The sequence below is a fragment of the Phyllobates terribilis genome, unplaced genomic scaffold (assembly GCF_046119375.1).
Source record: "Phyllobates terribilis strain yellow unplaced genomic scaffold, ASM4611937v1 Scaffold_5__5_contigs__length_657084704, whole genome shotgun sequence".
NCBI lineage: Eukaryota > Metazoa > Chordata > Amphibia > Anura > Dendrobatidae > Phyllobates > Phyllobates terribilis.
In genome coordinates, this window is record NW_027362765.1 from 264,821,180 (window position 1) to 264,837,526 (window position 16,347).

Consider the following 16,347-nt stretch of genomic DNA (forward strand, 5'->3'; position numbering starts at 1 on the left):
TGTAGATAAGTTTACAATAGGAATGATAGAAGAGGGAACTTTGTTCCTTACTATTTTTTCATTAAAGAGAATATTAACTAACTAAGAGAATATTATTAACTAACTAAGAGAATATTATTCCTAGCAATTCCTACAGTCTTCTGTTAACTATATCAAATTTAATTGCTCCATGCAAAGTGTTTAAGTATAAATGCCATATATACCTATCCCTGAGACATATTTCACAGGTACCCTACCCAAGCTCCATATATACAACATCTAAGAAAATATAGTAAAACACTTTTAGCCAGATTTTTACAGAATCCCAGGAAAAAAAAAACTGTGGATCCCTCTATATGAAATGGGAGACATATGTATTTAAAGTAAGACCCCACACACAGCTATAAACACTGTACGGATCTGTGCAACTTTAATGTCAGACTCTGTTCACACTGATCTTGAGCCTTACATCTGAAGTGTATAGTACACTGCAGCCTCACCACTCTTTGGGTGAGGCTACGACATAAGACACCGTATAGGCATCTGGTGCAATATGCCACCAAGAGGGTGTCGTTATATGAAAAGTATACCACTATTTATTCTAAATATGTTTTCTATTGTATGTCTCAATGGTAAGCACTGCAGCCTTGTAGCACTGGGGACCTGGGTTTAAATCCCACCAAGGACAACATCTGCAAGGAGTTTGTATGTTCTCCCTGTGTTTGTGTGGGTTTCCTCCAGGTTCTTCGGTTTCCTCCCACACTCCAAAGACACACTGATAGGGAATCTAGATTGTGAGCCCCAATGGGGACAGCGATAATGTCTGTAAAGCTCTAGTGAATATGGTGATGCTATATAAATAAGTGTAATAAATAAATGTAGAATGGCTTTAGTCTACTGCCCTATTCAATGCAGCAAAACTACGTATGTGTGTGATGCTGGAAGCCCTACCTTGGGAGATGGGGGACTCAGAGCCGGGTCCTGTGTTGTAGATGGGGTGCAGCCGTGGCCCGGACCCGCTCCGAGCCCAGGGCCATCACTCTAATACTGACCTTAAGAGTTTATACTCTACAGGAGAGAGAAGACCCTGCTGACCATAAGAGCTTACACAGAGCAGGAGAGAGAGGACCCTGCTGACCATAAGAGCTTACACAGAACAGGAGTGAGAGCAGACACCGCTGACCTTAAGAGCTTAGACTCTACAGGTGAGAGAGAGGACCCTGCTGACCATAAGAGCTTACATTCTACAAAAGAGAGGATCCTGCTGACCATAAGAGCTTACATACCACAAATGAGAGAGAGAGAGACAGGACCCTGCTGACTATAAAAGCTTACACTGTTCAGAAGAGAGAGAGTTACTCAGTGACTCTGGAGGTGGAAAAAAACTCTGCTGTACAAACTATGCTCCATTGGGAACCTCTGATCTGTGATTGACCATTGTACAAGGTATGATAGTCCACTAGGAGCAACAGTTGCATGGCATTATGAGGAGGTACACATGGCAATGCAAAATGACGTTAGCTGCTCTCTAATGCTTCAGCAGTGTGGGAAATGGTGCAGGGGAAGTTTTGTTTTTTCTAACCACAAATTGAATCTCAAAATATTCAAATTTGCATAAAACCGCAAATTCAGGAAATTAGACCCAAACTTGATCCACTGCGAATGAGTCTGATCATCATTACTAGTTGTGAAGACGTGGGGTCTTCCGTGAGCGTAACGCTACTCAGACAACACAGGGTGAGGGTAAAACAGCGTGGCAATACTTTATTGAACCACAAAGTAGACAATAAACACACAGAACAATCCCAGCAAATACCCAAGACGGTACAACATTACACAGTCTCACCCTTCCTTCTCCGCCTGCCTGGGATAGAACAGCTGCGTCTTTGGAGACTTCCAGGGCTGACTACCTCAACCAGTAGTCCCCCGCTTCTGGTGGGCCCCCACAGAGTGGAGGTAGCGGCAATCTTAGGAAGCTAGCAGTCCATCGAGGTACAAGGCCAGGAGACCCGAGGGTCCCATCCTGGCCTCTCCGAGAGTTTCCATTAGGCCAGATGTCTGGTGGGTCCCTCCTGGCAACCCCAAACAACATATCCATGGGGCCAGGTGACTTTGTCATCGCACCCTGGTCTCCTCAAAATGTATCCATGTCTCTCTGATGGTCAATGGAGCAGATCCAAATCTTTCCAGTCAGGGCTGATACCCTTAGACTAGAATCATATAGAATACAAATCTGTGTCTCTTTGGATGCCATGCAATCCATCTGCTGTCCTGAAAGATGTCTCTCATTCTCCTTGTAAAGTCTTTCTGACTCTCCTTGATTTTCTGTCCCAAGTCTGACTACTAGAAAAACACATGTCCCTTCTGCTTCTCTGGGCTCAGCCCCCTGAATGGCAGAACTGCTCTCACCCCCCCCCCAAAGCTAAGTGTGCATTAGTGGAGGTATCTTTCTCAGGTCAACCACATAACCTGGATCTACATGTGAGACTGCCTGTGGTGAAGGGTCCGCCAGATCTTCTTTCAACACTTATACAATGGGCCTAGATGATTTTTTGAACAATGGTCATCGGCTCCAGAGATACTAATGAGATTAGTGGAATGCTGGATACTTTACAAGTTAAATTATTGTACATAAACTGACGAGCAAACAGAACATTAATAAAACACAGCCAGCAATCTCTAATTAAACACAATAATGTATTTCTCCTGCATTAACAAATCTAATTGTCTGGCTAATTAAAATTACACTAGTTATATGTTTTAAAATGTTTTTGGCTGACAGCTAGCTCCTATACACCCATAAACATGCAGTGTTGGCTTGGTGGGAGCATGAATATTTCCTGAATGGCAAGAGGGGAGTATGTAGCTGCTAAGTACCTCTGGCAAAAGCTTTTCTTGTCTGGGAACGAAAGTAACAAAAATTTTTTTGATATCCAACTGCCGATCCTTTTTTCTCCACTGGCAAATTCATCTGGAAATTAATCTAGCAATCTGTATGTTCAGCAAAAAGGTAATCTGCCAGCTAACCTAAGGCCCCCCAACCACCATCAATATTATACAGAGCACTGTCCCTGCATTTTAATCCATTTTAATCCATTCCCCAGACTAGTCCTCTTGAGATATAATATTAAAGTAGTCTATGGAGCACTAGGGTAATGATTACTATGGGAACAGGGTTATGGCTTTACAAACCTTTTATTAACCCTCTCCATAACGCATTTCGATATGATGTTTACTATCGAAACGTGTTTAATATTATATCTCAATTGTTTCATCCCTCTACCTGAGGGAAAGTGGCAGGAGCAGCTTCGGGTTGATCCTATCCCATATTGAAGATACTAAAGGATCTGCGGTGACTGGATAAACAACTCCTTGTTAGTGAGGAGCAAGCATGCGCGCTACTGTTCAGTGCTCGACCCAGCATCTCACTGCTCGAGATGCTCAGCGCTCGCCGAGTACTTCCGGGTTGCTTGGGCGGGAACTCGGGTCCCCTCCCTGCATGTTTGGCGCTCTTTAGAGAGCCAATGAACATGCCGAGATTGCCTGCCATGCACTGTAATGCCGTAGCTATGTTGGTTGTGAGCATTACAGTGATTGGCTGGCTGCACATGTCTATATCAGACCTGGCGCCGCCATGCTCGTCATAGTCACTCCGGATCAGACAGTGTAGGAAGAGCTGCTGCTGCGTCAGGGATAGATTTGATTGTATATTAGGTAGTGTAGGGAGAAAAAATATACATTACACATATCTATCTTAACAAACAGTCCTTCTGAGGACTAATCCATCTGCAGAGATATCAGGCAGGCAGGGTGTATAGGCAGGCAGTGTACATAGCAGACTGCAGTGCATATAGCACAAGAGGCTCCATTCCAATTCTGCCTTCTGCTGCTGTTAGATATTTCTATACAAAGGCCCAGGTCTCAGGGGCCAGGAATACTTTTCTTTGGATCTTAATCCTCATAATTTGCTTAAAAAGCAATCCAGAGAACACCATTTTTTCTGCGCCATTTGATTGTTGGCACTGCAGAATACAGTCAGGTCGTTTCCATATTAGAGCTCTAGAAATCCAGCTATTTAAAACTGTGTTTTCTCCGTCACACGGATCACATATACGTTGTCAGGAAATACTGCCATTTCTGGCCTCCATTAAAAATTTCCTTTAGTGTGTCATTGAAACAATTCACCGCAGTTTGCTGTTTAAGTTATGAGTGTACAGCTTATAGAACAGTGTAAATTTGGTGAGCCTTCTAAATAACTCAACACACAGCCATTAATATCTAAGCCGCTGGCAACAAAAGTGAGTACACCCCTAAGTTAAAATGACTGAATTGTGACCATTATTTTCAAGCAGTGCCTTATCTTACTTGTGCATTTAGTTCACTAGAGCTTCACAGGTTACCTCTAGAATCCTCTTCCACTCCTCCATGACAACATCACAGAGCTGGTGGATGTTAGAGACCTTGCACTCCTCCATCTTCCGTTTGAGGATGCCCCACAGATGCTCAATAGGGTTTTGGTCTGGAGACATGCTTGGCCAGTCCAGCACCTTTACCTTCAGTTTATTTAGCAAGGCAGTGTTCGTCTTGTAGGTGTGTTTGGGGTCGTTATCATGTTGGAATACTGTCCTGTGGACCAGTTTTCAAAGGGAGTGTATCATGCTTTGCTTCAGTATGTCACAGTGCATGTTGGCATTCATGGTTCCCTCAATGAACTATGGCTCCCCACAGCCGGCAACACTCATGCAGCCCCAAACCATGATACACCCACCACCATGCTTGACTGTAGGCAAGACACACTTGTCTTTTTACTCCTCACCTGGTTGCCACCACACACATTTGACACCTTCTGAACCAAATAAGTTTATCTTGGTTTCATCAGACCACAGGAAATGGTTCATGTAATCCATGTCCTTATTCTTCTTGTCTTCAGCAAAGTGTTTGCGGGCATCATGTTTAGAAGAGGCTTCCTTCAGTGACAACAGCCATGCAGACCAATTTGATGCAGTGTGTGACATATGGTCTGAGAACTGACAGGTTTACCCCCCACTCGTTTAACCTCTGCAGCAATGCTGGCAGCACTCATATGTGCTATTTTAAAAAGACAACCTCTGTCTATGATGCTGAATATGTGCACTCAACTTCTTTGGTCCACCGTGGCAGGGCCAGTTGTGAGTGGAACCTGTCTTGTTAAACCCTGTACGGTGTTGGCTACCAATCACAGAGCCTCACTGCGCAGGTGGCCGGACATATACAAGTGCGCCTGAGCCCCACAATATCAGCGTTTGCTGGGAGCAGGATTCAAATACATGGGCGGCGCCAGCAATGAGTGAATGCTACGCCCGCTCATGACTGAATATGACAAGCACGACCCTATGATTGAAAAAGCAGGTAGGATCTAAGTATATTAAACATAAAATCATTATAGCTGCACCAATTTTCATGAAAACAGCTTTTAGTGATGCACATTGCATCACTGACAACACTATGGGGGCAGTCAAGAGGGCAGCTAGGACGTGACAGGTTCCCTTTAAAGACATTCTTGTTCAACTGTCTTCAAAAGTAAAGAGAAATTAAGGAAAATATTCACAAATGGCATTCTCTTTGCTTTTTATTACAGAGGTTAAAAGAAAACATCCCAATAAATCAAAGAGGTTGTTCTGGATTAGAAAAGCATAGCCACTATCTTTCAAGGATAGGCCATCAATATGAAAGTCCTGGACAACCCGTTTCATTAATTTTTCCATGTTATTATTGGTTCATTACATGATTATCTTTTTATTATTATTTAATGCATATAAATAGTTTTTAAACTGAATGAAGACTACACATAATTTTACATATTCAATGCTTAGAAGTTCTTAAAAATATGTTACCCCTACCTAGAGCTCTGGTTGACTAGTGTACAAATCTGCAGGTCACTTGAATTTTGCAAAAAATTCAATTTGCATAAAAAATGCAGGGCTAAAAAAAAACAACAATACCTTGACGCTCACCCGCTGCTCCACTCGTTCGGCTTCTTCATTCGTCCAACGCGCAATGTTTTTTTCAGGGGTTACACTCTGTGCCAAGACTTCCTTCTGACATCACAATGTTACGACATGCGCCAGCTAAGGCATTGACTAAGCCTCAGGTCACACATGATTATACAATGTGTGTTGTGATGTCAGATGTCTTCTTGGCACCGGTAGCCACAAGTGAAAATACCAAAGAGGACATTGAGCACCAAAAAACTAAGAGGCAAAAGGGAGAGGAGAACAAGACAGTGGGCTGTGGCGGCATTGGGACAGATGAGTGGTCAGGTATCAGATATTTTTTTAACCCCTTTACCGGCCTCTACAATACAGCATAGTTACAGAAAGCAGCCATTTTGCTGAATTCGCACCAAGGAAATTTACAAAAATGTAGGATTCTTGTGAATCTGAATTTTTTTTACAAAAGTGAGGTAAATTCAAATCACCTCTAAAAAAGTTGCTTATCTGAACTAGGGGCCAATTTCTAATACTGTATATACACTGCTCAAAAAAATAAAGGGAACACTTAAACAACAGAATATAACTCCAAGTAAATCAAACTTCTGTGAAGTCAAACTGTCCACTTAGGAAGCAACACTGATTGACAATCAATTTCACATGCTGTTGTGCAAATGGAATAGACAATAGATGGAAATTATTGGCAATTATCAAGACACCCTCAATAAAGGAGTGGTTCTGCAGGTGGGGACCACATACCACTTCTTAGTACCAATGCTTTCTGGCTGATGTTTTGGTTACTTTTGAATGTTGGTTGTGCTTTCACACTCGTGGTAGCATGAAATGGACTCTACAACCCACAGAAGTTGCTCAGGTAGTGCAGATCATCCAGGATGGCACATCAATGCAAGCTGTGGCAAGAGGGTTTGCTGTGTCTGTCAGCGTAGTGTCCAGAGGCTGGAGGCGCTGCCAGGAGACAGGCCAGTACACCAGGAGACGTGGAGGGGGCCGTAGGAGGGCAACAATCCAGCAGCAGGACCGCTACCTCCGCCTTTGTGCAAGGAGGAACAGGAGGAGCACTGCCAGAGCCCTGCAAAATGACCTCCAGCAGGCCACAAATGTGCATGTGTCTGCACAAACGGTTACAAACCGACTCCATGAGGGTGGTATGAGGACCCGACGTCCACAGATGGGGGTTGTGCTCACAGCCCAACACCGTGCAGGACGCTTATTTGCCACAGAACACTAGGATTGGCAAAGTCGCCACTGGCGCCCTGTGCTCTTCACAGATGAAAGAAGGTTCACACTGAGCACATGTGACAGATATGACAGAGTCTGGAGATGCCGTGGAGAGCGATCTGCTACCTGCAACATCCTTCAGCATGACCGGTTTAGCAGTCGGTCAGTAATGGTGTGGGGTGGCATTTCTTTGGAGGGCTGCACAGCCCTCCATGTGCTCGCCAGAGGTAGCCTGACTGCCAATTAGGTACCGAGATGAGATCCTCAGACCCCTTGTGAGACCATATGCTGGTGCGGTTGGCCCTGGGTTTCTCCTAATGCTGAACAATGCCAGACCTCATGTGGCTGGAGTGTGTCAGCAGTTACTGCAAGATGAAGTCATTGAAGCTTTGGACTGGCCAGCCCGTTCCCCAGACCTGAATCCGATTGAGCACATCTGGGACATCATGTCTCGCTCCATCCACCAACGTCACGTTGCACCACAGACTGTCCAGGAATTGGCGGATGCTTTAGTCCATGTCTGGGAGGAGATCCCACAGGAGACCATCCACAACCTCATCAGGAGCATGCCCAGGCATTGTAGGGAGGTCATACAGGCACATGGATGCCACACACAATACTGAGCCTCATTTTGACTTGTTTTAAGGACATTACATCAAAGTTGGATCAGCCAGTAATGTGTTTTTCCACTTTAATTTTGGGGGTGACTCCAAATCCAGGCCTCCATTGGTTAATAAATTTGATTTCCATTGATTAATTTTGTGTGATTTTGTTGTCAGCACATTCAACTTTGTACAGAACAAAGTATTCAATGAGAATATTTCATTCATTCAGATCTAGGATGTGTTATTTGAGTGTTCCCTTTATTTTTTTGAGCAGTGTAGTATACTATATAGAAATATATGGAGACTGTATAGTTTTCTCTAGAAATGAAAAAGGTTTAACAACGGATGTACGGGTTGGCTATAAACTCTCTTGGTTAGTCATTCATTGACATAATGTTTTGTAGATGCTTGCATTCCCTTGCATTCCTATCATTTCCTTTATTATTAAAGTACAAAGAGAAAACAAGACAAGTCCTTACATAGAAAGGAAAGAGAGAATAAAATAAACCACAAAGCTCTAGAACATTTACAGTTAAATCAAGTGACCTATTTAAACCACATCAATGAATGGAAAAGCAAACATCTTGAGGTGCACAGAACCATGTAAACTATGTAGAAATCCCAACTTTTCGTGAAATATAAATAAGTAGATACCTATTCTTCACCAGGAGCCTGATCTATTGTTTCTCAAAATAAAGTAAGTCACCGAAGCAGATCCATGCAGCATTATTTGAGCTTCTAAGATGAATTGTTGTGTTTTTCATGCTTTGCTCCAAACTGTAGACACCCAAAATGAGTTGACTGCACTTACACTTATTCCACCATCTGTCTGGAACTGTTTAGATGGGAGAGTTTTCATTTAGTGGTTTTCTGGTTAGACTGACTTAGTGGTAAATTGCGCTCCTTTGAAGTGGCGAAGCCTGTAACATTTACTGTATACACTACAGCAACCCACTGTTATTCTTCATTAGTGTATTAGTGCATGAGATGGGAGATTTGAGGGAAATTAGAGGATTACGGTCTATGCTCACTGAACTGCTACTATGTAAGTCATATACAGTCATGGCCGAAAGTGTTAGCGCCCTTTAAATTGTTCCAGAAAATGAAGTATTTCTCCAAGAAAATTATTGCAGTTACAAAAATTTTGTTATACACATGTTTATCTCCTTTGTGTGTATTGGAACAACACAAAAAAAACTGAGAAAAAAAGGCAATTTAAACATAATTTCGCACAAACCCCCCCCAAAAAGCAGGACAAAATTATTGGCACCCTCAACTTAATATTCGGTTGCATACCCTTTGGAATAAATAACTGCAATCAATCGCTTCCTATAACCATCAACAAGCTTCTTAAACCTTTCAACTGGAATTTTTGACCACTCTTCATTTGCAAACTGCTCCAGATCTCTCATATTTAAGGGGTGCCTTCTCCCAACAGCAATTTTAACATCTCTCCACAGGTGTTCAAGAGGATTTAGATCCGAACTCATTGCTGGCCACTTCAACACTTTGTTTTCATCCATTCCTGGATGCCTCTTGAAGTATGTCTGGGGTCATTGTCCTGATGTACCTTTTATACTGACTGTCATTTCTCCTCCTCGTTGGCTGGACCATGTTAACTAATCGCTTCAGGGCACTATGGGCAAGTCGGCGTGGCTGCGCTTGGCACCATTAGCATGATAACTGAGTCTTAAATAGTGCGTAAAATGGCACATGGGCATATTTTTTTTTGCCAGAGTTTTTGAATTTGCGTGGAACCGCAAATTTCAGGAAATGTGTATTGAACTCAATCCTCTGTAGATCGATCCACTCATCTCTACTCACCTACTTTGCCCATTACTATACAGAAATGTTTAAGTACCTCATGAATGGCCCTAAACCACCTATGTTTGGGCAGGGTTTATATAAACCCTGATTGTTTTCCTAGGTGATCCACAAATTTGCAGTGATTGTATTTGAAAAAGTGGGAACAGATCAAGCAAATTAGGGACCGTTGTTAACTATATCTGCAATGTGCTATTCATAAAAATGATGTCGTGTTATGTGGCAGAGGAACTTCATTTTATATCCAGTATGCGCAATAGGTCTGTTATCTGGAGTGATGCAAGGATTAATGACTAGGGTATAATTATAATCTAAAAACTCATACAGAGAAATTTGCCATGAAATTATCAATGAGACTAAAACGGAACGTACTAAATACTTTCAAACTTTCTATTGTAGAGCTATAAAGTGAAAATCCAGTTGAGGCATATATAATGATATAAAAGTCATTACTTTTGTGGAATCCTTACTTAATACTTTTTTTTTACTGTTGGATGTATGACTGTTTTACTGCCTTGCTCTTGTAGAACACAGCTTCGTTAGAAACCCGTTATCAATAGAGCCTTCAGATTAAGCGGCATTCAACATTGTTACGGGTCCGGGTGGTGGAACCTCTGTGCTACGGTGCAAGGAGGGACCAGAGGGGCGCGACTAAGTGCCTACTCGGACCAACCCAGGTCACATGGTGGCTCAGTCGACTCTGTGAACCAGGGAGGGACTGGGCAGATAGACCAGGTGCCACTCTGGGACCGACCTTGAGTGAGAGCAGGTGACTCCCATGGGTCAGATGACAGGAGCTGACCGGTACAGCGGTTGAGCACGGCATGAAGGCTGACGGGTGGTCCGGGTAGATAAGCAGGCTGGTACGGCAGATAGCAGACTGGTGCTCCGGGTAGGCAAGCAGGCGGACACGGCAGAAAACCGGCAAGTGCTCCGGAAAGACAGGCTGGCGAGCACGACAGGTTACAGGCAGATGCTCCAGGTAGGCTGGCGGACACAACGGGTAACAGACAGGTGCTCCGGGTAAGCAGGCTGGCGGGCATGGCAGGTAACTGGCTGATACTCCAGGTAAGCAGGCTGGCAGGCACGACTATAGACAGACAGGCAGCGGGACCTGAGGACTGGAGCAAGTGTTAGCACACGAGACAACAACCTTGCACAGGCACCTCCATTTTGGAGAAGGTGCCTTATATAGAAGAAGTCCTCCGACCACTGGCCGGGGACTCTATAGGACGGCGCGCGCGGCCCCTTTAAGAGGGAGGGAGAGTGTGCGTCCTAAGCACAGTGTCCAGGAAGCTGCGCGCAGTTCGCGCCACAGCAGCAGGGGAGCAGGGAGACGCCGGACCTGGACCGCGGCGGTGAGGGGAACGGCGTTTCTGCCAAAACGTGATTATCCAGGTCAGTACTATTACTGACCAAATTTTTCCGGAAGCAACGATACCAAATAAGTTTATTTTTTTATTTTTAATTCTGTGCTCAGTTCTGTCCGCTGCTTATGGAGACATATGTCATGTATGTAACATGGCCTGCATCAATCCCCTCCACATACAGTGACCTTACCGTTTATGGACATTTTGCGCTAAGAGGCTAAAAGGGTTGCGCTAAGAGGACCTTTATTAAACATTTTACCTTTTGTTGACCTAAAAATAAACAACAAATGAGTAGATGAAAATCATGTTCCCTAATTTTTTCAAAGCTTGTTATCTTGTGGCAGTAATCTCAGGATATATCGAGCCATCAGTAAATATAATTAACGACACATCTGTATACCATGTGAGAACATTTGAAATGACCAATGTATGATCTCACTCTTACCACTTGCAGTCCTTCTTTGATGCAACTCTGGTGATGGGGATGGGGACGGCAGACAGTCTAGGTGAGAGGATGTAGAATTATTTTTCTTCTGATTTTCTTCTTCTGACAGGTCAATAAATCTGGTGATTGGCAATCCTGCTACTGGTTGTTTATATCTAGCATACTGAAGAGAATCCATGATCCATCTCATTTCACGCCAAATTTCATCTGTTTGCTGCAAAACATGAATAGTTCCCCAATCAGTATAGCAGCAGGATAGTGGTATAGCAGCAGTTAAAGAAACCATCTGAGCTAGGGACTAAATTTAATATGGGTGGGGTATAGGGCTAATATTGCCTGGTATCCTTTTGAGACACTATGGTGCTTCTCTGGAGTTTTAGGCCACGTGCAGATATTGAGTATTTGGTGAGTTTTTTACCTCAGTATTTGTAAACAGCTATATACGCAATCTATGTAGTTAAGGCTCAGATGCATGGTGTTCTCAGTAATTGTAAGCCTAAACCAGGAGTGGGTAGAAGATACAGAAGTGGTGACGTGTTTCTATTATACTTTTCCTCTGACTGTCCCATTCCTGGTTTTGGCCTACAAATACTGATGTAAAATGCTGACCAAATATTCAACGTGCCCTAGCCTCCATTCTTCTTTCCACCGATATGGTTGCCTCTCTTCTCAGATTATCTGATGCACATTTTTCATCAGTAATCTGAGATACTCCTTTTGTTCTCAAAATGGCTAGTGCTGAGAAAATTAAGGGAAAGGTTTCAGATTATTGATGCACAGTCTGCACTGGCTAGACCCAACAACGGCTTGGAGAAAGAGAAGGGGATTCTGCTACAAATTGGAGGAGGGCCCCTGGTAATATTACGTGCTACAACACATCACATGTTGAAGTCAAGCAATGGACCACAGGGTCACTGAAAGCCCAACATCTACCCAGATATTGTATATATTACCTTCAAATTATGTTCTAAAATAATGTTAGCATCTGAAAAATTACCACTATACAGGAACTGTTTAGAAAGCCATTGACTAGTTTAGTTCCACGGTACAGACAAATTAAATCTTATTCTTAAAGGGATTGTCCAATCCAAATTGATAAGTCTACAGGCACTCTGTGTGACTTCAGACTTATGAATTCCCCCAGCGCATTCACCGTACACTGCGGGGATTTTATGGTTTCTGACCTGGGACCGGAGAGTATGTATTCATTATACATACACCCAGCCAGTGGGTGCGGCCTCGCTTCCATACACTTGTAGGGAGCAAGGCCATGCCCTCTAGTCGGCCACTCTTACTGGAAGGCCGCATCTCCGTACACATACAAGTGTATGGAGCAAGGTGGCACCCACTAGACGGGCCCTGGCCAGGAGTATTTATAACGCATACATACCCTCCAGTCCTGGTGAATCTCCGCATCGCACAGTGTGGGAGCTGGGGGCACTCATAAGTCTGCAGCCACACAGAGTAACTGCAGACTTATCAATTTGGACCGGACAACCCTTATAATGTAATGTCAGGTAGATACTTTGGACATGACACGGCTGAAAATCACAGTGGCAAGCAGCCCTATCAGTATTTTAATTGATCTTTAAAAACTGACAATTATTTTCCAAAAAAGTTTTAGGGGAAAAAGCCTTTCTCCTGTAAAATCAAGTGATTTAAAGAGTATCTGTCACAAGGTGTAAAGTAACTAGTTTTTGCTCTTATTTTATTCCCGCTGCTCTGCTGAATATTTTTTTCTTTTTAATTCTTCATATGGTTCCATAATTATGGATATTTTTATTAAGTACTACTTTTCATGGTCTTCACCAAGGGGGCATGGCTCACAGGAAACTCGGGGTTGTGCCTTTGCATTATTACCGTGTGAGCGCTACCAGCTTTGGTAGAGACTATAAAAAATAGCACAAAAAAAGGCTCATCTCTCTCTGCAACCATATGGCAAATTAAAAAAAAAAACACAAAAAAATTATTTCTCAGTGGAGAAGTGGGGATAAAATAAGAACAAAACTGGTCACTTTTGACCTTGTGACAGACACTCTTTAAGAAAATTAGTTAGATTAATAAAGCAGAGCAGCCACAGTTTCAGTTGTGTTGTGGCCATACCATGGTTTTCAATACCATCACTTTTTCCTGTCCTACTGGAACTTGTAGCATAAATCCGAGCAGTATAACGTCTGGTATTTTACATATTTATCTATATTTGATAAGCATCATAAGAATTGCAATAGGGACAAAAATAAGGGCCATTCTATGGTATAGAACATGTTTAAAGGGGTTTCCAACACTTTATTTTTTAAAATACAGCTGTCAATGATCTGGAATAGCAAAAGAATTACCGAATTTTTGGACTATAAGACACACTTTCCCCTCCCCAAATTTTGGAGGAAAATTGGGGTGAGTCTTATAGACCGAATGTAGCTTAGCAGAGGGTCGGTGGCGGCTGTAGTCGGGCGATACTGCCGAGATCTCAATCTGCACAGGCACCTCCTCCGGTGGCCATTTTCCCAGAGTCCACCGCATAGAAAACAAGGAAGTGCGGGGGCTCCGGACTTTCACAAAATGTCGGTGGAACCCCCGCATGGCCGAGTATTGCTGAGGACCATCAAACACCCCCTCCTACCACCCTGGGACTTGCAGCATTGCCCTGCAGCGTCATACCTTCGTACACCCCTTCCTTAAAATGCAGGACTCACAGTATCACCCAACTCCTGCTGCCGAGCCCCACTGAGCACTTCGTCCAGCCTGGGATCGGAGGTCGCAGCATCACCTCGCAGCATCTCATCTCCGAACACCTCCTGTGTCCCCGCTACACAACCGCCACCACCCCCCCTCTGGTAAGCTGAATTCGGACTGTAAGACGAGCACCATTTGATGCATTACATTTTTTTCCTCTATTTTCCTCTTGAAAATTTGGGGTGCATCTTATAGTCCAAAAAATACGGTAATAGTCTTCTTACTAATCCGCTGTTGTTCACAATGCTGATGCTTCCATGGTGACCTCAGTGGTGTCAGTACATCACTGCTATGGACAGTTATTAGGTACAGTAGTCACATATTGTTGAAAAATGTCAAGGAGGCAGGTGATTAGAGACCTTGAAGGACTACAGGAGCATTGGGTATAAGATAGGCAGGGACTGACAAAAGGATAATTACTCCATTTGTTATTTTAGACTATTGGGGGCTGTTTTTAGAAAAATGTATTAGGTAGGACAACTGCTTTGACCTCTTGATGTTCTTTAAATTGACTGTTTGTGCTCCATCTCCACACACCCTACATGAGACATAACAGAGTGTATCAGTTTTACCTGGACTGCTCTTTAAGGCACAGCAATGAATGAAATGTTTCTTATTTGGAAATCTTGTGCAACTGTCACTTTAAAGGGAACATGCCACCTGATTTGGGAAGCATGGATTAGAGAAAATATACTAGATGAACCATAGCCAGTGACAAGACTAGTCAGGCACAGTCATTGCCCTGCTTGCCCAGAGCCGCAGAATGCTATTGACAGGTCTGTTCCATAGTGAGAGACCTGTCTATAACCTCTATCGATGCTTGGAAAATCCGGCCGAGGGTGGCACCGGACTAGTCTCATCTTCAGATATAGTCTCTGGTTGAAGCTTTAAAGTAAATTTATTTCTGAAGCACTTCAGTGGAACATAAATTTGGCCAAACTAATTCATGCTGCTTGCGGTTCGGCAAGCATTAATTTAATGACAGGTTCCCTTTAAAAGTGGAATCAGGGATTAATAACCCTCCACCCCATAATATTCAATGCCTTATACCTGAATTATTGTTATTATTTTTTTGTGTATGAATGTCAATATACAGTATAATAGTTGCAGCAACGCTACTTTCGTAAATGGTGCATGAACGTAAGAGACTTAGTGGCAAGTAGCTATGTATTTGCATGTATACACAAAAAGTCATCATATATTCATTCATATGCAGTAGGACATAGTGTGAATAATGATGATATGGACTGCATAAAAGTGATCTATAGATGCTAAAAATGTAGGATGTACTGTAAAATGTAGAGGTATCAGTACAGAACAATGTGTGTTATGTGCTTTGGAATAAAACATTATCTGTTTCGGACACAATTTGTATATCAACAGACTGAGAAATGTGCTCTGTTGGTATGTCTGATCTGTGATTTTCAGAACTATACGGTATTTATCTAGCCTTTTCCTGCTCTCTGTAATGTGCGGTTTGTGGAATGACTGTTGTACAGTTTTAATGTATGATCACACACATGTTCCTGTGGTTTGTGGTCAGTGCTGAAGATCACTGTGGTCTGCACAGATGATTTATTCCTTACAAGGTATGGTACAGCTGCTTTTTATTAGCATGGAACCCGGAGCAATCTTACCTATCTAAGAGATATTCTGTGCCTGTGTGACAGATAAGCAGAAAAATCAGGATATCTTCTGTCTTGTATATGCATGGCCAAAGCCATAGACAAAAGTCAATATGTATCAACACAGCAGAAGACAAAACAGATGCTGTTGTGTGTTTCAAAAGTTTGGCAGTTTTCTGTATTATCTTCAAAAATAATATGGAAAGATAAGGAACCTTTCGTGTGGATGAAAAATGCGATTGTTGAATGCCAGTGCAGAGCTGGCACAGTAATAGTTTTTCTGTTGTAGGCATGCCAGTTTTCATGTAATCAGCATTTCAATAATTATCATTTGAGGAACAATATCATTTTGAAACTAGATTTTTTATTAAATAAGCACTCACATCTATATTTTTTATTAAATCTGTATATATGCATGCAGTGCTGTGTGTGTATTAATATACTCACCTATTGCTGCTCTCTCCGGTGTCCAGTGCTGTTCTCAGTGTCGTCACCATTCTTCAGACTATCCAGGTCACTCTACACTCTATTTGTGCGCCAGAAGTCTCTTTTACAAAA

At 42.8% G+C, this 16,347-nt stretch overlaps 1 protein-coding gene across 1 annotated transcript in view; it reads right to left on the bottom strand.

The window, feature by feature from the left end:
• ANKFN1 (ankyrin repeat and fibronectin type III domain containing 1) overlaps positions 1–16,347 on the bottom strand; it is a 1,224,583-nt gene that overhangs the window by 49,514 nt on the left and 1,158,722 nt on the right. The window contains exon 17 of the mRNA XM_073684132.1: positions 11,432–11,645. Within this exon, the coding sequence (XP_073540233.1) occupies positions 11,432–11,645 (214 nt within the window). The remainder of the gene's footprint in view (positions 1–11,431; positions 11,646–16,347) is intronic.